The 22,902-nt window shown below is 28.7% G+C and overlaps 5 protein-coding genes across 10 annotated transcripts; 3 read left to right on the top strand and 2 right to left on the bottom strand.

The window, feature by feature from the left end:
* Positions 1–1,033: 1,033 nt before the first annotated feature.
* On the bottom strand, positions 1,034–8,674 carry LOC106784953 (palmitoyltransferase ZDHHC2-like). Of its 5 annotated transcripts, none has more exons than XM_014745015.1 (11): positions 8,632–8,674; positions 7,121–7,349; positions 6,845–6,871; positions 6,662–6,756; positions 6,470–6,590; positions 6,172–6,395; positions 5,969–6,098; positions 5,761–5,887; positions 4,538–4,624; positions 3,321–3,451; positions 1,034–1,670 (listed from the first exon to the last, which is right to left on the bottom strand). In XM_014745015.1, exons 2-11 carry the CDS (start codon positions 7,266–7,268, stop codon positions 1,660–1,662), a joined length of 1,101 nt encoding a protein of 366 aa, XP_014600501.1. In that variant the 5' UTR covers positions 7,269–7,349; positions 8,632–8,674; the 3' UTR covers positions 1,034–1,659. The 5 variants fall into 5 exon arrangements, with proteins under 5 accessions (XP_014600501.1, XP_014600499.1, XP_014600500.1 ...); XM_014745013.1 differs by lacking the exon at positions 8,632–8,674 and adding an exon at positions 7,531–7,871; XM_014745014.1 differs by lacking the exon at positions 8,632–8,674 and adding an exon at positions 7,559–7,871.
* On the top strand, positions 8,673–10,119 carry LOC106784954 (putative hydroxypyruvate isomerase). The gene is made up of 5 exons (XM_014745019.1): positions 8,673–8,982; positions 9,213–9,324; positions 9,410–9,582; positions 9,662–9,781; positions 9,858–10,119. Exons 1-5 carry the CDS (start codon positions 8,787–8,789, stop codon positions 10,052–10,054), a joined length of 798 nt encoding a protein of 265 aa, XP_014600505.1. The 5' UTR covers positions 8,673–8,786; the 3' UTR covers positions 10,055–10,119.
* LOC106784952 (DNA-directed RNA polymerase I subunit RPA49-like) lies at positions 10,112–11,844 on the bottom strand. The gene is made up of 5 exons (XM_014745012.1): positions 11,588–11,844; positions 11,055–11,456; positions 10,772–10,964; positions 10,482–10,697; positions 10,112–10,410 (listed from the first exon to the last, which is right to left on the bottom strand). Exons 1-5 carry the CDS (start codon positions 11,652–11,654, stop codon positions 10,155–10,157), a joined length of 1,134 nt encoding a protein of 377 aa, XP_014600498.1. The 5' UTR covers positions 11,655–11,844; the 3' UTR covers positions 10,112–10,154.
* Positions 11,845–12,264: 420 nt separating this feature from the next.
* LOC106784939 (pre-mRNA-processing factor 40 homolog A) lies at positions 12,265–16,113 on the top strand. Of its 2 annotated transcripts, none has more exons than XM_014744968.1 (8): positions 12,265–12,491; positions 12,648–12,876; positions 12,957–13,341; positions 13,421–13,852; positions 14,218–14,686; positions 14,776–15,411; positions 15,498–15,644; positions 15,873–16,113. In XM_014744968.1, exons 1-8 carry the CDS (start codon positions 12,489–12,491, stop codon positions 16,068–16,070), a joined length of 2,499 nt encoding a protein of 832 aa, XP_014600454.1. In that variant the 5' UTR covers positions 12,265–12,488; the 3' UTR covers positions 16,071–16,113. The 2 variants fall into 2 exon arrangements, with proteins under 2 accessions (XP_014600454.1, XP_014600453.1); XM_014744967.1 differs by having other exon boundaries at positions 12,954–13,341.
* A 1,846-nt stretch (positions 16,114–17,959) lies between these two features.
* Positions 17,960–22,897, top strand: LOC106784940 (delta-1-pyrroline-5-carboxylate dehydrogenase, mitochondrial). The gene is made up of 7 exons (XM_014744969.1): positions 17,960–18,345; positions 20,354–20,567; positions 20,642–21,073; positions 21,167–21,577; positions 21,673–21,851; positions 21,936–22,124; positions 22,211–22,897. The coding sequence occupies exons 1-7, from the start codon at positions 18,302–18,304 to the stop codon at positions 22,443–22,445; spliced, it is 1,704 nt and encodes a 567-aa protein (XP_014600455.1). The 5' UTR covers positions 17,960–18,301; the 3' UTR covers positions 22,446–22,897.
* Positions 22,898–22,902: the final 5 nt, after the last annotated feature.

Here is a 22,902-nt window from a genome sequence, read left to right as displayed (position 1 = left end):
AATAGTCTGTTAGAGAAGGTAAAAAGGCATACGCAAATGTGGCAGTTTGATCTAACGTGAATATAAATTAGCTTCGCATATAAAAAATCTTGACCCAACATAAAAGAATACGTGTTTAGAGTTAATCGACATAATCATAAGTCCTTACACAAATATATTACATATGCGTATAACACTTATTGGAGTTTATTCTACTACTGACGCAAATTAATTTTGGTAGTAGTAATATTATTATCTTGCATTTAATTTTTACTCTCTTATACGTAAACATTTGTGTGTTTATAGTAATAATAATACTTTAAATTAATTTTTTCGTATCTTTGATGGAAAAAAAAAAAAGAAAAAAAATACTGCTCGTTATTTTTTGTTCTAATGTTTACGACTGTCTTAAGACAATAACTATTTATTTATTAAAATAAAAAATAATAAAATATATTATTATTAGTTTGAACAGTGATAATTTTCTTTTTATAATATTGCACTCTTAAATTCTATTTGAAATATTTTGCAAGAGAAAAATCATAAATAATTTACAGTTCTCTATATGAGTTGTATCTAAAGTACTGTTCATTTAACAGTAATAATGTCTGTTACATTACGATTTGTACTGAGATAATAGGCTTTGACCTAATCTTGAGAATTAAAATCACCATTAGAGCACAAAAAAGATAGTTCTTAAGTATGAGGGATTTATAATTACATCGTCTTTGTAAATCTCTTAAAAACCGAGCCAGCTCAGTTTTTTTATTATTCAGCACTACTATCGATCAGCAATAAAATTTGATTAAATCCATTAATTAATATCTTGATGACTTTACGTCAAATAATGAACAAATATTTTTTCAACATCACAATTTCCAGTAATAAATGTATAGAATGTAGGTCTGCAATAGTTTTCCTTCTTGTTTGTTTGTGGAGATCTTTCTTACTAACGTTTATAATGCTAAAGTGATCATTAGCATTTTAATGCGTATCTCTCATTTTGTTTTAAAGGATATATAAATTTTTGTAGGTGTACATACAAAGACTCATATATATAACACACCTATTTTATTACATAAGTAAATAAAATTAAAATAAAAAAATTTCAACAGTAATTCAGCGGCTTTTCTGTTAAACAATAAAGTGAAGAATACTAATAATACATATTTTAAAACATGTATTACAAATATAACTTTAAATCAAATTAATATATAATATATATATATGTGGTTTGAATAATTCTACATTTGTTGGTTGTAACAATTATTCAAAGATATTCGAATAAATATATCATAAGTAATGCTAAATATATAGAGCCTCATTATATATTATTTAAATATTATTATATGTCACAGGAAAGGTGGTATCATTAATATCATGATCCGTGCTAACATTAAACATATTTTTTTGCGCAAGGCACTCTGTAAACTCATGAATGCCATATATATCTAAAAACTCTTGTAAAATTCTTCTGATGATATATTATAATGAATAATATTTGGAAAATTTTCAGTAAAGAATGAACAACAAAAACACAAGTTAGAGAAATTCAATATTGTCTATGTATTTAGGATTATGAAACAAGATGAGAGATGAAGATCACACATACTGATCAAAGATGTCAAACTATTTCTGTAGTATCCACAAGTGGTTGATTGGCATTTACAGCATGAGGTATTACGGCAGTGCTGTAAAGTATATACAATATATCAATATAGAATATTAATGTTATTTTAACCGTGTTAAGTCCCTAACAGCACAATAGCGTTGTTCAGAGTTTTTATTGAAAAGTAACATGATTTTTCTAAAGTACTCTGGGACTCAAACGGTTAAAAAAGCAATATTCTAAGCATTATAATATTATCATATAAATATATATGCTGGTTTGCTAATGATTTGCTTAGATGATATATAATTATGTTAAATAATATGGCAGATCTTATTTAGTTATTTAATAGTAAATAAATTTGTCTAAAATTGTATAATTAGTAAAGATATCTTATTACTATATTAAATATACAATAAAAAATTATATATTATCGTATTTCAAATTCAACATCATCGATGTGACCGTACTACAGATTTTTCTTCTCGATGTTGCAATGATGTTTATTTTCTATGTTAATATTCAATTAAACTATAACTTTATTATATCATATAATAAATGCCACGTCTATTAAATTAAATGCAAAACTTTGTTAATATTCTCTGCCTATTTCACACATTTTTTTGGTAATCAAATATTCAAACAATTATTTTTCTCAAATCAAACACAACATATAATGAACATTACCCTGCACCAAGTGCCAAAATCGTGGCTTCTTCTACCAAATTCATTTGATAAACACTGGACCTGTAGTCAATCAAAATCATGTTACCGTATTTATAATAATACACATTTTAATAAATATACTTGTGAAATTTTATTTTATATTATTCTTATTATATATTGTTTTTATTATTACAATGTAAATTTATTAAAGATTAACAATATTTTTGTATATCGGTAGAATTAAAACATGTGCATTTCTGTACAATAATATTATTAGAAAAGCAATACATGTAAAACAAACATCATGCACAAAAAGAGAAGAGTCCATATGTTATTATAATTTAACTGTATAATATATACAATTTCCCCCTTGAAAATATTTGTATATGGATTAGTTATAAATTCTAGCTATTATGAATGAACAATGATTGTTACAAGAACTAACCAGTTAGTTAATTTAATTAATATTATTCCTCTTGCTTTTAAGACCATAAATTCATTCAAGTTAAAACAATAGGTTCTTTAATAACGTGCGCTCTAAACACGTCGGCGTGTCAACTTTCTATTAAATAAGAAGGTTCATTTGCAATATAGTAATTAATATACAGTGACTCTCCTGACATGACAACTTCAAATAATTCGTAAGTTCTTCATCGTACGAAAAATTTTTCAAACAAAAATTGCACGATATCTAAGGGGACATACATTGTATGTCGCCTTACTTTTTTATTGAGATATTAGGGTCACCTTCAGTTTTTCAGATGCAATGTTTAATATTTTTTTTCGAATTCGGATAAATCATCAAATTTTGTGTAAAAAAGTATTATACAAAAAGGAACTTAAAATGAATAATTATTGAAATATATGCAATTTTGTTTAAAACATTTTTTCATACAACGAATAACTTCTGAGTTATTTGAAGTCGTCATGTTAGGAGAGTCACTCTGTATATATATATAAATGAATAATCGGGTAATTCTTTTCTTATAGAAAATACATATCACATGTAGCTAAAAATTCTGAACTAATCTAACACCTCAATATAAGTATCCATGATCTAGAATACCTGATTGAGACACATAAGGAGGTGCGGAGCCAAGTTCTGTCTCATCACCCCATTGTTGGGTTCCATTTCCCAATAGAGTATGAGTATCTTCATTGTACAGCCGCTCAGGAAAGTTTACCCCATCTCCAAAACTGTAACCCATACTCTATCGTCTACTCTATGTCATCCTATTTTAACCCTAAGTTTACCAGAGTTGGCGTAACTAATATTTGTCTATTATTATATCTACATTTATTTGTTAATTTGATTTTTAGTTGGACGATCACTGATATTTAATATATGACAAGATCTTTTTTGTACGCAATAGTTACGCCACTTCTAAAGTTATACGAATATTTTCTTTGTGTAAAAACCAGATGCACAATACTTTTAAAGTAAAGAGAATTACGTATTAATGAATTTAATTGAACAATCAACATGAAATACACAATACTATATAATCTACAGGAACATCATGCATTTGTACAATAACAAAGAAATTTTCTACATATCTTTGTGTCTTACTTACTCGAGTAAATAAATAAATATTTTATTAGACACTAATATTGAATACTTAAATTTCTTTTTCTTAAATATTTAGATTTAACACATATTAACATTATTTATCAAATAAATATATATAATGCAATACAGATTTAAATGATTTTCTATAACACATGCCTACGACCATCTAAGGAAACACCTATCGTTTCCATGCATTCGTTATTTGTACGTCAGTCTTATTAAAACACAATTGCAAAATAATGATTAAATTGAAGCCTATTTAAAAATAAGCCATAAAAAATCTAACACAAACAAACAATCAATGTTAGTATTAGCATGATACCACAGAAAAGAAAATTAGACACAAGAATTGCAAAATTTATCAAGGGTTTGAAGGACATCCGCGAGAAATGTATGTGTATCGCTTAAATGATTAACGAAAATCTTAAATATAATCATTTCTCCTTACAGTTTAAGTTATTTATCATAAATGCAAACAAATGCAACCAGGCATATTTGAAAATAATATTTTACACAATGTCATTACTTTGGAACTCTGTTAAATAAAAAAATAAAATAAATAAAAAAATAAGATACGTAAAAATCTATCTTGAAGGTACAGAAATCTTCCGTGAGTGTATATAAATAACATACTTTACGAGTATCATATGAGTTCCACAGTAAAGAATTGAAATAGTTACTACGATTGTATTTGACCTTTCTAAAATGCTGACCTGTTACGAGTACTGCCCATGGAATCATAAGTATTCGTTAAGCCCTGGTGTTGCGAACGTACTGGATAGGTGACACCATTTCCAAGACTAGAACACATCCAATGCATCCAACCCAATTTAACAATAATGATCGTTATTTTTATTTTCAAGAACTACTGAAAATACTGTATTAAAAAAGATCCTATTAAAATATGTGTCTATCATTGAATATGAATAAAAAGATATATGTTCGATGAGGAATATATACTTTGTTTTTTTTTTATTTAATCATATGATACACAGAATGTGTCCTTTGCATAATGTAACCGCTGAAAATGTTACGAGACATATGATGCATTTTTTCTTTTTAATAAAATTCAACAACTGAAGTCTAATTTATCTTTCTTTTATACTGTACTATTTTAACGAAATATTCTAGATACATGCAACAGCATGAAACGAATGAGTAACATATATTTAAAATTAAAAAAAATTGTTTCTAACATAAGGCCAATCTATTCTATCTATTTTTCGTCCTCTGAAATTCATGCAAACATTTTGTTTATTATTTATTTATATATATCTTACTTAGTTATCTATTATTATAGTTTATAGTTTTGTCGACGAAGACTTAATCTCTATCAATGAATGAAAAATAGAATTATAAAAAGTCAGATTTCAAGATGAAAAATTTAGACCTTGGTATTTTACAAAGGCACATAATGCAAAGAAATATCTTCTGTGCATTTTCAATCAAAAATATATATATATATATTTTTGAACCAAGTCATGCAAATTCTGTGCAATGAATTATTATTTTTGTTTATTATAAAATATAATATTTGAAATGAATTTTGCGGTAAAAAACTCTGTGATTCTCTTTCAATTTTAGAAATAAATCTATTATTAGTTCGATGGTACATTAAATGATAATGAAAAAATATATAATAGCAATATGCACAACTACTACTCTAAATTTTACATAATTACATCGATTAAAAATGAATGTTTACATTGACAATCAATATGTGTGGATACAAATATCTAAATTAAAATTTCATGTACACATAGATTATTATGTTTGTTGTATTATTATTATGCTTGACTTTAATTATATTGTGCAAATGGTTCCTACTAATTCTTATAGAGTAACATTTAATTTAATCACTTATAATATATATATATATATAATCACCAATACGTAGAAAAAAAAATATATATATATATTTAAAATATGTACTCACCTAGTAAAAACAGGAAGGAACCAGAGCCGTGCATTATCGCCAAATACTTCTTGGAAATTATTATACTTTCCAAGGCTAAAACCATCTTTGTCTTTTCCCGTGAGAAACATGGGAGGCCTGAAGGCTTCTACGAGTTGATGGAAAATAATAATTATTTGACAATTTAATTGATATATTAAAACACTTCCATTTCATATGTATTTTTTACCTAATGTTGATCTATTATGTAGCACAAGGTAGCAGTGATAAAAGAAAAGAGAATTCAGGCTCACTGCGAACATTAAAGCAGCAAAAAAGAGGAAGAGCAGGTGAAACCTACCCATACCTTCTAATTCTCCCTATACACAAAATTAAATAATAAAATCAATTTCAAGAAATATGATTAGTTTATTAGAAAAAAGATTAACTTACTTTCCAAAAGCGTATAACGTATTGTAAAGATGTAGCCGTTATAAATATACAATAAAGTAGGGCATATGCCAAAAACAACATAAAAAATTTGTAATTGTGGAAGCCTACGCAGTTGTTTACCCATGGGCAATGATGGTCCATTTTTAAGACACAAGTACCACAGACACTACAATGATGTGCTCGATCCGGTTTTATCAAATGACATTTCTCGCAGAATCGTATACCTAGATATATTATATTAGAATAATCAATCTAAGAAAATAAACATAAATTTTACTCTATGTTGTTTGTCCACTACCTCCTTTCATAGTACGATTTGTTACAGGTAAATCTTGGGCAAATCTTTCCAAGATCTGTCTAAATGCTTCTTCTGATTCCGCTTGTTGAAGTTTTTCTATTTCTACTTCTGGTATTTTAAACTATAATAAATACAAATTATTATATGTGTAAAATATAATTGATATATAATATTTTATATTTATATGTCTACCTTTTCTGGGACAGATACTAGATCTGTGGATACTGTTTGCCAATAGGACCATAAAAAGAGCAGAAACAATATGTGGAAGAAAAGGAGATAGAACGCTACAAACAAATACAAAATAATTCCATTTTGTTTTGTGTAGAGTTTGAAATATTTGGATTCTTCGAACTAGAATAAAAGTGTACGCACCTTTCTGAACATCATTGTCTACTCTATCTAAAAATGAAATAAACATGAATAATTAATTACAATGGAAGATCCAAATCTACATGACTACATCGATAAGTAATGTCAAGTGTAGGACAGATAGACTAAAACTTGAATCGAATAGTGAATTGAATAGTGAATTGAATAGTGAATTGAATAGAATACTGTATCGACAACAGCACAATAACAGTAGCAAAGAATTATAACAAATAAGTTATACCTATGTGTGTTCGATTAAAAATAATCTGTAATACTTACAATAACATAGCTGAACAACGAAGGCATAGTAGGACCAAACAACGACCGTTAAAATAAAAAGGACTGGTATCCATTTGAGAACTTTGACACACCTCCAACATGATTCACTTTGTTTCCCCATTATATTTATCGAATCGATGATATGCATATATAGTTTATTAGTGCCTTTGTTCCTTTAGTCGATACATTATTTTTTACACATGTTGGCCGATATATCATTGCAATAAATCTTTAGAAGAAGAAAGAAAATAAAGAAAAAAAGGAAAGAAACAATAAGAAACCTTAAACTTTAAATTTGACGAAAAACATATAAAACTAATTTATCTGATCGTAAGAGTAACACACAATTTGTAATCCATTGCATGTTATCTCTTTTGATTAACTATAGTTGTTACTATGATACTACATACGCAGAAATGAATGATAAAGGTTACGAACGCTTGCTTATTTATTTCTGATTATAGACACCAGAGTATATAGGATTTAGTTAGTAAGTAACTGCAGTAGAACCAATGTCATGAAAAAGAAAAAACAATAGTATAGGATCAATTTTGGACGGGATTTAAACTCTCTTTCGGAATCTAAAACGTATCCTTGAATCATCAGCACTATTCTCTTGTATCTGATATACCATTGGAATAGATTGATAATTTCTGGAATAATGTTTAAACGTTTCTTCTTTATTTTTTCTTCTTTTTTAATATCACATTCCTATAAACCCGATTGGATAACAGAAATTAATGGCCGTTTTGATAATCATTCGCGTGATAATATTCTTCGAATTAAATTGGACATTTTAAACAAACAAAATAATATGATAATAAATATATATCACTGAATACACATCATTCATTTCAATATCGTACTTATAACTTATTGTTAGATATTAGTAATTATGATAATTGTTATAAATTATATAATCGATGAAAATATACGATTGAATTTATAATAAATAATTAATACAAGTTTTGCACTTGAAATTCAACTTTTTGCAAAATCAAATTCAACCTTTGGTAAATAAAATTTAATCCTTTTTCAAATAAAAGTCAACCCTTTGACAAGTCAAATTTTTGAGCCTAATTTTTCAAGTAAAGTACGTGTTTTAATTCATTAAGAGATGAGATCAGATTTAAAATTAATAGTAGAAGGTAGTTTTCAATTGAAATGGTAAATTGCAACACATCAATATAATTGCTTCAGAGAATGTGATTGTAATGTAATTATAGGTGATTAGGAATTCCAATAATTTTGAATTTTCTAACAATAAATTTGAATTTAATTTAATTTTTTTTACAAAAGCTTCAGAAATAAATTTTGTAGACAAAGTAATTTTGCCAAAGGTTGAATTATATTTGAAAAATGATGAATTTAATTCGCAAAAAATTGAATGTGAAGTGCAGCAAAACCTGTAATTGCTCTAAGAGATAAAGATTTAATTTGAAAATCGTTAGATTATTATTACGCCATCTATGACCACTCTAAGTTTATCTATAGATTACGTGCGTACTTACTTTTACTTATCGCGGATTTTATCTTAAATATAAAAATAGAGTACATGAATATATATATATATATATGTTCAAATAATAAACTTCTTAATAATTAATCATTTAGATTTGATTTGTAACGTTGCATTTAAGTTTTTTTCCGAATTACCAAAGAAAATATGGGTTTAAAGTTCGTAAGCAATTTATCTTTTATGTTTCTGGAGAATCCAAGTTTAATCGAAAGATACCAACTTGCTAAAGAGGCTGGTTTCAAGGCTGTCGAAAGTGGTTTTCCATTGGGTTTCTCTTTGGAAGAAGTTATTAACGCGAAAAACAAAGCTAATATTGAGCAAGTCCTTATTAATGTATTTACAGGTACGTTTATAATAATTAATATTATTAAATGTTATTTTAATTATCGCTTTTTTCTATTTATTTAATTGATCTTTACTTATTTACTGCGTTGTAGCTAATCACAGTAAAGGCGCGAATTTTCAAAAAAGAATAGCATCGGTAGCACCTAAAATTTATTAACAATTTCAAAGTTTTTGTTATTTAACTTAGGTTTATAATTAATTTTGTTATTAAATCTTGTAATTTTGTAGGTGATACATCGAAAGGCGAATTGGGATTTGCGGCAATACCTGGACAAGAAGAATTATTTAAAAAAAGTATTGAAACAACTATAAAATATGCAAAAGCATTGAATTGTAAATTGTAAGTAATTGATGGTAATAGCAATTCTTTTCAATTTATCACAATATGTTGTATTATTAAAAGTATCAATATTATTTTTAAATAGGATACATGTTATGTCTGGAAAAGTAATTAATCCAACTGCAGACAACGATAAAGTTTATGAAAAAAATTTGTTGTATGCTGTAGAAAAATTTAAAGAAGAAGGATTGATAGGTGTTATCGAACCGATTAATAGCATTACTGTGCCAAATTATTATATGAATAATTTTTTGAAAGGTAAATTGTTCATTTAATTAATTAGAAAAATATATAAAATTGTAATGTGTACAGTAATTTCATTCCACGTTCGTCATAGGTTTAAATATTGTTAAAAAGATCAATAGTCCTCATTTAAAATTGCAACTTGATATTTTTCATATGCAACATTGTTGCGGTAATCTTACGTACAATATTGAACAGTTTCTTCCTTTTGTTGGTATGTATTAATACATTTATTATATAAATTTTCTTTATGTAAAGCGAAATTATACTTTTATTTTCAATTATTTCAGGTCATATTCAAATAGCTCAAGTGCCACACAGACATGAGCCAGATACCGATGGAGAAATAGATTACAAATACATTCTCTCATTATTAGAAAATAAGGGTTATCAAGGATATATCGGTTTAGAATATTCGCCAAAAGCAAATACTGTTGATGGATTAAGCTGGATAGCAAATTTTGGTTACTCTTTGTCATATTTATAATGTATCTTATATTTTTAGTATATACTAATCTTAAAAAATATAATATGTAAATTATATTATAATAAAATGTTACATTTATTTTGGTCATTTTTAATGATATTTATAACGTTTTCCTTTTTGTTTTTTTAACCATAGAAATTTGCTTCGGTAGAGGTAGTTTCAAAGTATATGAATTCTTGTCATTTTTACAAGGGACCATACCAAGTATTCTTGAAAGATTTGATAATTTCTTTATTCCTATTCTACTTTGTAACATAGTTGCAAGTAATTCTATATTTATCACGAAATCGGAAATAATTAAACCTAAGATTAAACAATGCGTGATAGCTTTATCTTTCATACTAGCTGGTCTCAATCTACAAAAATTTCTTATCAATATTTCAATTATTTATAAAATATAATAAAAATAGAAATATAAATGATTTACCTTGCGCCATTAACTTGTAAGCTATAAGAATCGACAATATGTGAATTAACTTCTTCCGATTCAGGGCAAATACAAGCTCCGCGTTTCCTCGCATCCTTTATAGGAATATTTAACCATTTGGAAACTGCATCCATATATAGTAAAATAGAAACTTTCTTGATGTAATCTGGGTCTGATTTTAAAGATCTAATAATATACATGAAATACTTGGATTTGCTATAAGTATAATAAAATAATATTAGTAAGTTATTAGAAATTAAAATCTATTATACAGATAAACATGAAATTACCCTGTGGGAACACACTTAATGGTTTTTTTAGCTGTTTCGTTAAGAAATTCTAATTTATTTTCTGGTATGATGTCATTCAGATTATAAATATCTTGGACATTGGTAGCATCTCTGTTACAAGGAGGTAAATGTATATCGGTTATAATGTCATCTGCTGTTGGCATTTCTAAATCTTCTTTATTTATTTCTATGTCTATGGTAAAAACAAATCATTGCATTATTTATTTTCTTTTCTGTCAAATGTGATACTTAAATAAAAAAGATATAATATTAATCATTTTACTTGAAACAGTTTTTTCAAGATCATCTTTAACGGCGTTAACATTAATTTTCATTCTTTCATATTGTTCGGTCTTTCTCTTAGCTTTTTTAGAACCAAATTGTTTGTTCAATAATACAATTTTCTCATCGCTTGTATTTTTATTGTTATCTATCACTTGTTTATCAAGAACAGCATTTACAGACCACCTTTCTGCTTCGACCAATCTAACTTTTCCAGTTCTTTTATTATGAAGTAAAAGCATCGTATGCATAAGTTGCTGTTTATCATCTGGTTTATATCCTTTATATACCATTTGTCTACAGGATACAGCCAACAATTTTTTATCTTTTTGTTTATCATGGAATAATCCACAAGATATATTCTCAGTTTCTTCATCCGCCAGCTGACCATTTTGAAAATGAACTGATACACAAAAAACATTAAAACGCTTCAGAAAATGATTATTGAAACAAATAGTAATTATTAATTATTTATCAATTTATACGATAAAATATATTTATAAATATCTTATCAAATTTATGTTCCATATTTACCGATTATAGGTTTCACTTGATTGGGTTGTGATATAACCTCATCTATAACACCTAATAATTCCTTCATTTTTATTTAATTTACTATGGTAAATTGTCAAACTTTATACTACATTCATTTATTATAAACGCACAACTTATCTAAATTCATATATAAATGTACAAATTTAATTTAAATATTTGTTTCATTCGTGCATTAATATAAAAATTATTTGTAATAATCGCATTCGAGCACATGTTGTTATATACAATTACATATTATATGGGTTTTGCGGGATGCACTGATTGTAGCGCTATCTGGTGTTATTAATGCAACTTAAAGAAAAATTTAGATTTTGTATCACTTATTATAAAATTAAAATTGATGAAATAATTAATAAATATTTGATAAAAATTATAAAAATATATTTTTTTTCTCTTTAATCTCTCTCTGATGATATATTAGAATACATAATATATAATATGTAATCATTATAGTATAATACTTTTAATTTATCATATCGATCATTTTAATATTAAAATAAATTATGTATTATAGATAAAATATTGAACTCATTTTTGTTCTCTTAACTGTAATATTGTCATCTTTAATATACTCAATGTCAAAATTTTTGCGTCAAATAATCTTGCTATAAGGCTGCCCCCTAGGACAAGTTTGTCAAGAACGGATCCCATTTGAAACTGCAGTCATACATCTGTGTATGGATGTGTAAAATTCTAAAGTTCAGCTACAAAATCTATGTAAACGAATTTAAAATCATTTTAGTAGTTTAATGGTTTTTATTGTTCGTTATGCTATCGTTTCAATGATGTTCAAATAATATAATTAAAAGAGGTTGAACTTCTAAAATATTCATTCGAACGCATTTAATTATTATTATAACAATATTTATTATATTTTATAATGGTAATTACTTTTATAGGTTAATTTAATACTCTATTGTACAATAAGTAAATAAGCATGTTATATCCATATTTTTTTAGAGTTAAGTATAAATTAATAGAAAAAGTAAGATACATAATATTATATTTAATTAATGTTTTATTTGATGATATATTCTAGGCATCAAATGATGGAATTCCACCACCTGCTGCGGTACCTGGATTTCCACCAGCAGCACCTAATATGACGCCTGGTTTCGTACCACCAATTATGCCTACAGCATCATTTATTGCATCTCCTAGTTTACCACCTGGTCCACCGGGTATAATGCCACCGCAGTTTTCTATTCCACCACCTGGTTTTAGTTTTCCAATAACCACTGCTCCTGCGCCAGAAGCCGGAGTAATAGGTTAGTAAGTTGTATCAAAAATTTCATTGATAAGCATAGTAATTTAATCTTTGTCTTTTTTTTATGGAATATTATAGCAGCACCACCACAAATAACAGCGCCAGGACTTCCTCCTCCAACTCCTTTAGCTAGTGATACCCCATCGGGTATACCTGTGTCTTCAGAGAAGAAATCAGATTGGACCGAACATAAAGCTCCAGATGGTCGTACTTATTATTACAATAGTATTACTAAACAATCTTTATGGGAAAAACCAGATGAATTGAAAACACCGAGTGAATTAATGTTATCGCAGTGTCCATGGAAAGAGTATAAATCAGAAAATGGAAAAATATATTATCACAACGTAACTACTAAAGAATCCAGATGGACTGTTCCTCCAGAATTAGAAGAATTAAAAAATAGAATTGCTGCTGAAGAGGCTGCAGCTGTTGCAGCTGCGGTAGTTGCTAGTGCTACAAATACGTTAGTAACATGTTAAACTATGCTCGATTATTTTAAATATACTCCTACATTTATTTTATATATATTATTTTGTACATAGAATAGTTCCAGTAGCTATACAACATTTGTCTCCAAATATTAGTACCTTATCGCAAACAAGCACTCCTGAGCCTGGAGGAAAATCTGCAATTGAACAAGCTATGGCTGCAACACTCGCAGCAATAAATATTCCAACACCACCTACAAAACCAGATGAAGATAGTAATTCTGCGAAAGGATCAGCAAATGATAGCCGGACTAGTACTCCTGAACCCAAAATGATGTTCAAAGATAAAAAAGAAGCAATAGAAGCATTTAAAGAATTATTGAAGGAAAGAGATGTGCCATCTAATGCTACATGGGAGCAAGCAGTAAAACTTATTCAAAATGATCCAAGATATCCACAAATGAAAAAATTAAATGAACGTAAGCAAGCATTTAATGCATATAAAACGCAGAAGCTCAAAGAGGAACGAGAACAAGAAAGATTAAGGTAAGTAAATAATATACATTGTTAACCAAAAATTTTGGGTACACACTTATGTACAAACAACTGTAGATTCTATTTTTATAACATTCTTTTATTCTTCAATATGTTTTATATGACTTTACTATTATTAACATTCATCAGATTTTTCAAATTTGAAGTAATGTTTTCACAATAATCAGTATTGTTTGATATCACATTGCGATACCTTAAGTGTCTTTGTTTGTAAATATTAGGTTCTCTACAAATTTAAGTGGTGGTAATAAATTTTTGTTTTCTTCTAAAGTATGTACCTAAACTTTTAGTCGATAACTTATATTTGATTTTGAAATATTTGCATTTATGGATTACCAATTATTGAATTGCTACAGATTAAAAAGGGCTAAAGAAGATTTAGAACAGTTTTTACTGGAAAATGAAAGAATGACAAGTACTACAAAGTATTATAAATGTGAAGAAATGTTTGGCAATTTAGAATTGTGGAGAGCGGTGGGAGATCCGGATAGAAGAGACATTTACGAAGACGTTATATTTAATTTGGCGAAACGTGAAAAGGAAGAAGCGAAACAATTAAAAAAAAGAAATACCAAAAGGCTTTCCCATGTTTTAGACTCAATGACAGATGTGACGTATAGAACTACATGGCAAGAAGCACAAGCATTGCTCTTGCAACATTCAGCCTTTGCGGAAGATGCAGATTTACTTGAAATGGATAAAGAAGATGCTTTACTGGTATTTGAAAATCATATTCGACATTTAGAGAAGGACGAAGAAGAGGAAAAAGAGCGAGAGAAAAAGCGAAGAAAAAGACTAGAAAGAAAAAATCGTGATGGTTTTATTGTAAATATTTCTTTTTCTATTTTAAACTTAATTTATTTTTTAATTGAAAATATTCTTTGTAATCTTATATCACATATATTATATTTTAGAGTTTATTGGACGAACTTCATGAACAAGGAAAATTAACATCCATGTCTCTTTGGGTAGAACTTTATCCAATGTTATCCGCAGATTTACGTTTTTCAGTTATGCTGGGACAGCCGGGATCAACTCCTCTAGATTTATTTAAATTTTATGTCGAAGATTTGAAGTCTAGATTTCATGACGAAAAGAAAATTATTCGTGAAATTCTTAAAGATAAAAATTTCGAAGTCCAAGTCAGTACAACTTTCGAAGAATTTGCAACGGTTGTTTGCGAAGATCGAAAGTCTGCTACGCTGGACGCGGGAAACGTGAAATTAACGTACAATTTACTTCTCGAAAAAGCCGAGGCACGGGAGAAGGAGCGAGTTAAAGAGGAAACGCGTAAATTTAAGAAATTGGAGACGAGTTTTAAAAATTTATTGAAAACTATTAGCGTAGATTATCAGATGACGTGGGAAGATGTGAGAAATAAATTGGAAGAGGAGCCTGACTTTAAAGCAATAACGTTGGAAAGTGAGAGAATACGTATTTTTAAGGATTATCAACACGAGCTTGAAGAAAGCTGTAGTCATCATCATATAAGAAGTAAAAAGAAAAAAACAAAAAAAAAGAACCGAAAATCTCGATCTCGATCGCATAGTGTATGTAAAGTTTTCTTTTATTCGCTTTTTTCTTAGACATACATCTCATCCTTGCAAATTGTTAATATATATTAATAATTAAATAGGAATCTGAGTGCAGTGATAAAGGATTTAAAAAGAAACAACGCAAATCGCGTTCTGCAAGTATAGCCAGTAAATCGGAAAGTTCCGAATCCGACACGAGAAAGACGAAAAAAAAGAAGAATAAAAAGAAGAGAGGCCGAAGTCATTCCGTAAGTTACGTTTAATTAACACAATGATGAAAGGAGAGAGATACATGTGTTATAGTATAAATAATTTTAACATTCAATAAATCACATAAAATTCATTTTTTTCTATTTTTTGGCTTACATTAATTCATTGTTACAATCACCGGCACATGTGTATATCTTTTATTTTTATTATTAGTTCTAACGCTATTTTTTATGACGTTTCTTATACATGTATGCGTTGATTTATAGCGTTCTCACTCAAGATTACCGTCTTCCGAAGAATCTCCGGAGAGAAGGCGAAAAGAAGAAAAACATAGGAGACCATCTGTTCATAGCGAAGAATCAATTAACGAAAATACAGAACATCATGAACTTTCCGAAGACGAATTAGAAAAACAAAGAGCGCAACTTCTTCGAGAATTGCAAATGCAACAAGAAGACAATTGATTCATATGACGGATAAATGAAATAAAGGTTCTGTTTACAATTATCTATTAGATTTGTAATATATTTGTCACATTTACTTTCTATATATATATATTATCAATTTTTGATAAATATAAATTCTTTCACAAGAATTTATATTGATACACATATGCATACATATACAGGGTGGACCATATAAATAAGAAGACGCAAATATTTTTTTTGTTTGCAATTGTATGCAAAAACCTTAAAGGAAAAAGTTGCATTATAACCCTGAAATCTCTTAAAAAAATGACCTTGAAACAAAATTCTTTCAACCATTAGATTTCCCTTTGCAATAGTGTTCTTTTTGAAATTTTTTAATGCGATTGTAAATAAAGGAGATATTCAAAGTGGTGAAAGTTATTATCCCACCTTGTATATATAAGGAAATATATTTGATTCATTGACTAATCTATTGAATTTCGCATAGCAACCCTTAACAGTATTAATCAAATGTAAGTATATATGTACTTACACTACTATATATAGACATATATATATAAAATAGATAAGAGTAGATAAAACACAGTTATTGTGATAGTCCTAAAATTATTTTTTGTTTACATACTGATAAGAACTGCCCCTACTCGTTTGCTTCTATTGTTTCATTTTGTTATATTTTTGCATGCCATTAGGCGCAATTTTCTTTTACACATGGGTAACCAAAGCCGTATTTATGGGGTGTGCGAACTGTGCGGTGGTGCTGAGCTTCACAGAACATTAAACATTACATAAAGAAAATCAATTAATGTTTTTATTTTTAATTATCATATAAGTTAATATACGTAAATATATTTTTTTATATTGGATTTAATTAATGAAACACAATTAACAAGATATTACTTCATTAAAAATTTGCATAAATATATTGCTAACTTTTAAGGGCTCTGCTTTTCCATTTCATACAGGTGCTTACATGTAGAAACGGGCTTGCGGGTAACAATTTTATTTATATTTTAATCTAAAAAAAAAAATTCGAATTTTTTAATTAACCATATAAGCAATGCAAAATAAAGGATAATAATAATAATAATAATAATAATAATAATAAAGAATAATTTAAATTAGAAATATAAAGTAAATACGAATAGAATTGATATATAGAAACGTATAACCTTCGATTCTATTTATGTCGATATCGATATTATTTTAGTTCAACGTCATGTAAATTTATTCTGTTCTAACATTCTTGAATAGTGGATAATGAGTATGTGTATGAATATACATGTACGTATTGTAAGTGAATAGAAAAGACAAAATATGTAAACTCGTGTGATACAATTGTTGTTTTTTGTATCATTAAATAATCAAAGTTGGACGATCATTTGTTAAAAATTAACCCTTTGCATTCAAGAGGCGACTCTCGGTCACCGCTTACTTTTTTGTAGCAACTTGAACGGTGATTCTTGGTCACCATTCGGTTTGACGCGATAAATGATCGTTGTCATACGATGATATAATAAAGTCATTGCTAATAATATGAATTAACTTGCAAATATTAATCGAATTTGAGAGAAATTTCATTGATAAGAATTTAGAAAATTTTCGAATAAAAATTGTTTATTCCATTTGTTTATTTATTTTTTTCTTGAAAAGACAATGAGATCATTTAAGCGTGTTCAACCATACATTATTGAATTGTTCTCGTTAGATAATAGGTTTAAATATGTAATAAAAATTATTTATTTTTAAAATATTTTTCTTGAAAAGAAAATAACGAGACTACTTAAGTATGTGTTTAACTCTAAGTTATCTCGAATTGTTCCTTGTTAGATAATAGATCTACATATTTGTTCTTTCTAAAACCTGCGCATGCGTTTAGTGTATTGTAATTCGGTAGTACCTTTGCTACGGCCCTGGTTATACGGTCCGAATTTAAAAGAAGTGGGGGTTTGCGAAGGTGGTTGGGTTTACCATTTGTCCGATGACTGTCGTTGTCGCCTTTTGTGGTTCCTGAGGTACAGTGCATTAACAAACAGAAGGGAAAAAAGAAAGAAAGAAAGAAAGGGACAGGTAAATGAATTTGGTCATTCGATTTGAAAACGTGAGTAAGAGAAGTTTGTCAAACGAAGGAAGAAGATAGAGACGCAAAAAGAGAAAGGAAAAGAGAAGGATAGTAGAAAAAGAGAGAGGGGAAAAGAACGAGAGTGAGAGGGGGCGTTGGAGTAAAGTAAAAGGGAGGAGGACCAAAGAGTTTAGAGAAGAGCACAATGTTGAATATCTGTCGTCAAGCTTTTATAGCGAATAGCCAAAAGTGAGTAGAACCATGCGGAAGAAATTTCATTGTCCTTGAATAATCCTATCGTTTATGACATCTTTTATTATTTCTGACATCAAGCCGAATACTAGGGAATATATTGATTATTTTCAAGCATTGGTCCGTGTGCTCTATGTATTTCAACATTCATACCTGTATATGTATCTGTTATGTACGTTTATATGATACCGTGTATGTGACGTGTATGTGTATGCTATGCACTCATCATCTCTTATGTTAGTCTCATACCACGCAAGAATAATTACATCTGTATATGTGTGTTTTATTATATTCGTGTGAAGGTTTAAAGAATAAATCTTATGCACTTGTTCACTTACACGATCCTAAACTTTACTATGTTATTGCTGCTACCTTTTTGTTTATCTATTTTTAATTAACTTATTTGTGAATACGAATAATTTATTTACGCTATTAACACGGGACACGAAAATCAAACGTTCGACGAAAACGAACTCAATATTCGAATTGGGTTCGTTGACCAAATAACTCTTACGTGCTTTATTTCATAACTTCAATAGGATTTATTCTTGTACGTATATGTGTATGTGTGTGTCATTTTTAACTAGAGATATGTACGGTAATTTCAAATGTCGAATTGAGTCATCAGCAGCAATCACGTTCGCTTTTTGTTTTATAATACTTTTTTTTGTTTTTTTTAATTTGTCTCAATATCTATCATAACACTGTCAACGAGATTCCCTTCCGTTCAGATCAATTTGTTCAATGGTCTTTTAATTCTTTTTCGCAATGTACTCTCCCTTTAACGTTTTTAATTCTTTCTTATCTTTCTGATTCATTTGTTAAATATATTTAAAATTTTCTTTTAAAGGTTTACCGAGATTATTTTTATATCTGCAATTATAGTGGAATAGTGCGGTGAAAGCGATAGTGTTTTCTGTATCCTTGAAGAACATTCCCGTTTACATGACGACTACACGGTGTTCTTTTTAACATCTGTTACCAAGGATAATTCATTTCTAGCTTATCTTTAATTAGTTTGAATATTAGCTCATTCGTGGCTACGTTTTATTTAAATTCCCCTTTCGCGTTTTCCTCCATGAAATATTTTTTTTCTTTTTATGCCTCAATGCTAAACGTGACGTCACGCATATGTGCACGCGTCTCGAAGTTTCGCATCGTCCTATCCTATTTATTTTAATTTTATTTATTTGTTTATTAAGAAACCGTTTGGGTTTATGATGTCACGAAAAATATATATCATCAATGCATTAATTTATTTATAATCAAAATAAATTCCACACGCCCACATCTTGCTGGGACTAACGTTCTCTAAATTTGACACACTCCTACGTAAGACCTTCCATTGATGTTTTTTTATTTTGTTTTACTAATTAATTAATTAATTAATTAAAATTATCTATATCATTTTTTCAGAAGTAAATATTATCGTCATTAATATTCTTATTAATGATTTTTGTTTCATAATTAATTTATTTTTTGAGGGATAATCTCAATGAAAAGGGTCACTGAGTATATTGCGTTATGTAACAGCCTATAATCATAGCGTTTGACACATAAAGTTAGCAAAGTAAAGCAAGTATAAATAACATTATCCTGTTCCGTCGTACATTTACATTTATGTAATATTTTATTGTTTTTAAACTTAATGTGCATTTTTAGAAAAATATAATTTATTTTTCTTTATTTATTTATTTATTTATTCTTGATGTACATCTAAGTTTAATTTTGTTTGTTATTGTATACAGTGGCTTGAAATTTGAATTGAATTAATTTGCTTGCATAGAATTAATCTCGTTGAGAGATAACACTGTGAACAGAGTGTCCCAAGTTATGTGTCTGTACACAGATAAATATTGAAAAAGATTATCAGCATGCTTTATAGCCGGAATAATATTTACTTTTATCTCTTATCTTCTTGTCTCCTTTAAGAATATGCTTTTAGTTATTTTTTTTTTCTTTTTTTATTAAAATTTTTTTATTCATTTAATATTATTATTTGCAGAGTAGGTACAAGATGCTTAGGATCTATAGTGCCTGTACCAAATCCTCCAGAATTTTCACTGGAGAACGAACCTGTTCTTGGGTATCAGAAAGGCAGCAAGGAACGGGCAGAATTAGAGAAGGTCCTGGATGAAATGGCAAATAAATGCACTGAAGTACCTTTGGTCATTGGAGATGAAGAAATCAAGACAGATATGTGCAAATATCAAGTCATGGTACATATTATTATTAAATATATTATGGGTTTATTTTAATAAGAAGAAATTTCTTATGTTAAATTACTTCTTAGCCGCATAATCATCAAGCCAAAATCGCTAAATATTATTGGGCTACGCCAGGCTTAATACAGAAAGCTATTGATGTTGCTGTTAAAGCTCAAAGAGAATGGGAGAAGTGCCCTATCGAAAAACGATTAGAAATATGGTTAAAAGCAGCTAACCTCATGTCGAAGAAATATAGACAACACTTAAATGCTGCCACTATGCTTGGTCAGAGTAAATCTGTTATTCAAGCAGAAATTGACAGTGCAGCTGAATTAATAGATTTCTTCAAAATACAAGGATACTTTGTCAAGGACGCCTTAAAATATAAACCAATTTCACCTAGCAAAAATGAATTGAATTCTATGAGGTATCGTGGAATGGATGGTTTTGTTGCCGCTGTGTCACCTTTCAATTTTACTGCTATTGGTGGTAATCTTAGTTATACTCCAGCTTTAATGGTTTGTATCTCATTAATCTTTTTTGATCGATATCATCCGACAACAAATGTGCAAGAGTAAATTTAATTTATTTTCTACTGTAATTTTATTTAGGGCAATGCAGTTCTGTGGAAACCATCAGATACCGCGTTGCTTTCCAATTGGTGGATCTTCAAAATATGTAGAGAAGCTGGGGTACCACCAGGAGTTGTTAACTTTGTTCCTTGCGAAGGCCCAGTTTTTGGAGATACAATAACTGCCTCTCCTTACTTGTCTGGTATCAATTTTACCGGATCGGTACCGACGTTTAATCGTTTATGGATGCAAGTTGGTAAAAATTTGGGAAAATATAAGAATTATCCTAAATTGATTGGTGAATGTGGTGGTAAGAATTATCATTTCGTTCACCCAAGTGCCGACGTACAAACGGTTGTTATCGGGACAATAAAAAGTTCTTTTGAATTTAATGGTCAGAAATGTTCGGCTTGTAGTAGAATGTACGTTCCTGAATCTTTATGGAGCAAGGTATGATATTAAACATTATTTATTTATTTATTTATTAATCATATTTTATAAATTCTACGCTTATTCTCATATTTAAAACAAACAATTCATTTTAGATAAAAGAGGGTCTTTTAGCGACACGTGACAAACTTAAAATAGGTGACATTAGAGATTTCACTGTTTTTACTGGAGCTGTTATCGATGCTACGGCATTTAAAAGAATTTCTGGTTATATAAATCATGCCAAAAAATCACCGAATTTAGAAATAATCGGAGGAGGTCAATACGATGATTCGTAAGTCATGTGAATCTCGTTTTAATTATTAAAAAAATACTAGATATTTTTTATTTAAAAAAAAATGCAATATTTTTTCTAAAGCATCGGATACTTCATCCAACCAACGATAGTAACAACAAAGGATCCAAATGAAAAAATCATGACGGAAGAAATATTCGGACCTGTGTTAACCATTTACGTTTACAAGGATTCAAAAATCGATGAAACTATGAAATTGGTTGAATCTTCCACACCGTATGCATTAACAGGATCGATATTTTCCCAAGACGAGTAAGCTTTATACTGTAATTTCTAAATCTTACGTCGTACAAGATAAAACGGTAATAAAACATAATCTGTTATGTAATTTTGAACAGACAATGGGCGAGAAAGGCGTTAGAAGAATTGAAATATACGGCAGGTAATTTTTATGTAAATGATAAGTCAACTGGGTCGGTGGTTGGTCAACAACCTTTTGGTGGTAGCAGAATGTCCGGTACGAATGACAAAGCCGGTGGTCCTCATTATGCTCTTCGTTGGGCGTCACCACAGTCAATTAAAGAAATCTTTGTTCCTTTGAAAGAATTTGATTATCCGTATATGAGGTCGTAAAGACGTGTTCGAGTATTATCTAAATATGTCGATTTAAATTATATAATAATATAAAAATATAGATGGAGGGAGTAATGATGCGTCGTTTATTGTCGCTGAGCGATTACGCACTCTCTTCAACAAAATTCAGATGTGAATGCCGAATGTCTATAGTTGTAAAGAAAAGAGAACAAAGAAAAGAAAAGAAAAGAAAAAAGAAAAGAGGAAAAAAATTACCAAAAACAAAATACTATACGATAAATAACGGAAGGAGATATTTGTCTCGTGCATTTCTTAATGTGGATAAGTTTAAATATATGAATATAAAAATAAATATCACGCTAGTTAGAATCTCGCGAGGCAACCCTCGATTTGTTTTCGGCGTTCATATTTAAAGATCGATTATTCTAAAGGCTGTAAATGTAAATAACAAAGTATGATTCTTAGAGAGAGAGAGAGAGAGAGAGAGAGAGAGAGA

This window comes from Polistes canadensis, unplaced genomic scaffold, assembly GCF_001313835.1.
Source record: "Polistes canadensis isolate GaletaPanama2010 unplaced genomic scaffold, ASM131383v1 scaffold_42, whole genome shotgun sequence".
NCBI lineage: Eukaryota > Metazoa > Arthropoda > Insecta > Hymenoptera > Vespidae > Polistes > Polistes canadensis.
Note: the sequence above shows the minus strand (reverse complement) of the source record. Positions and strands in the feature narration are given on the sequence as shown.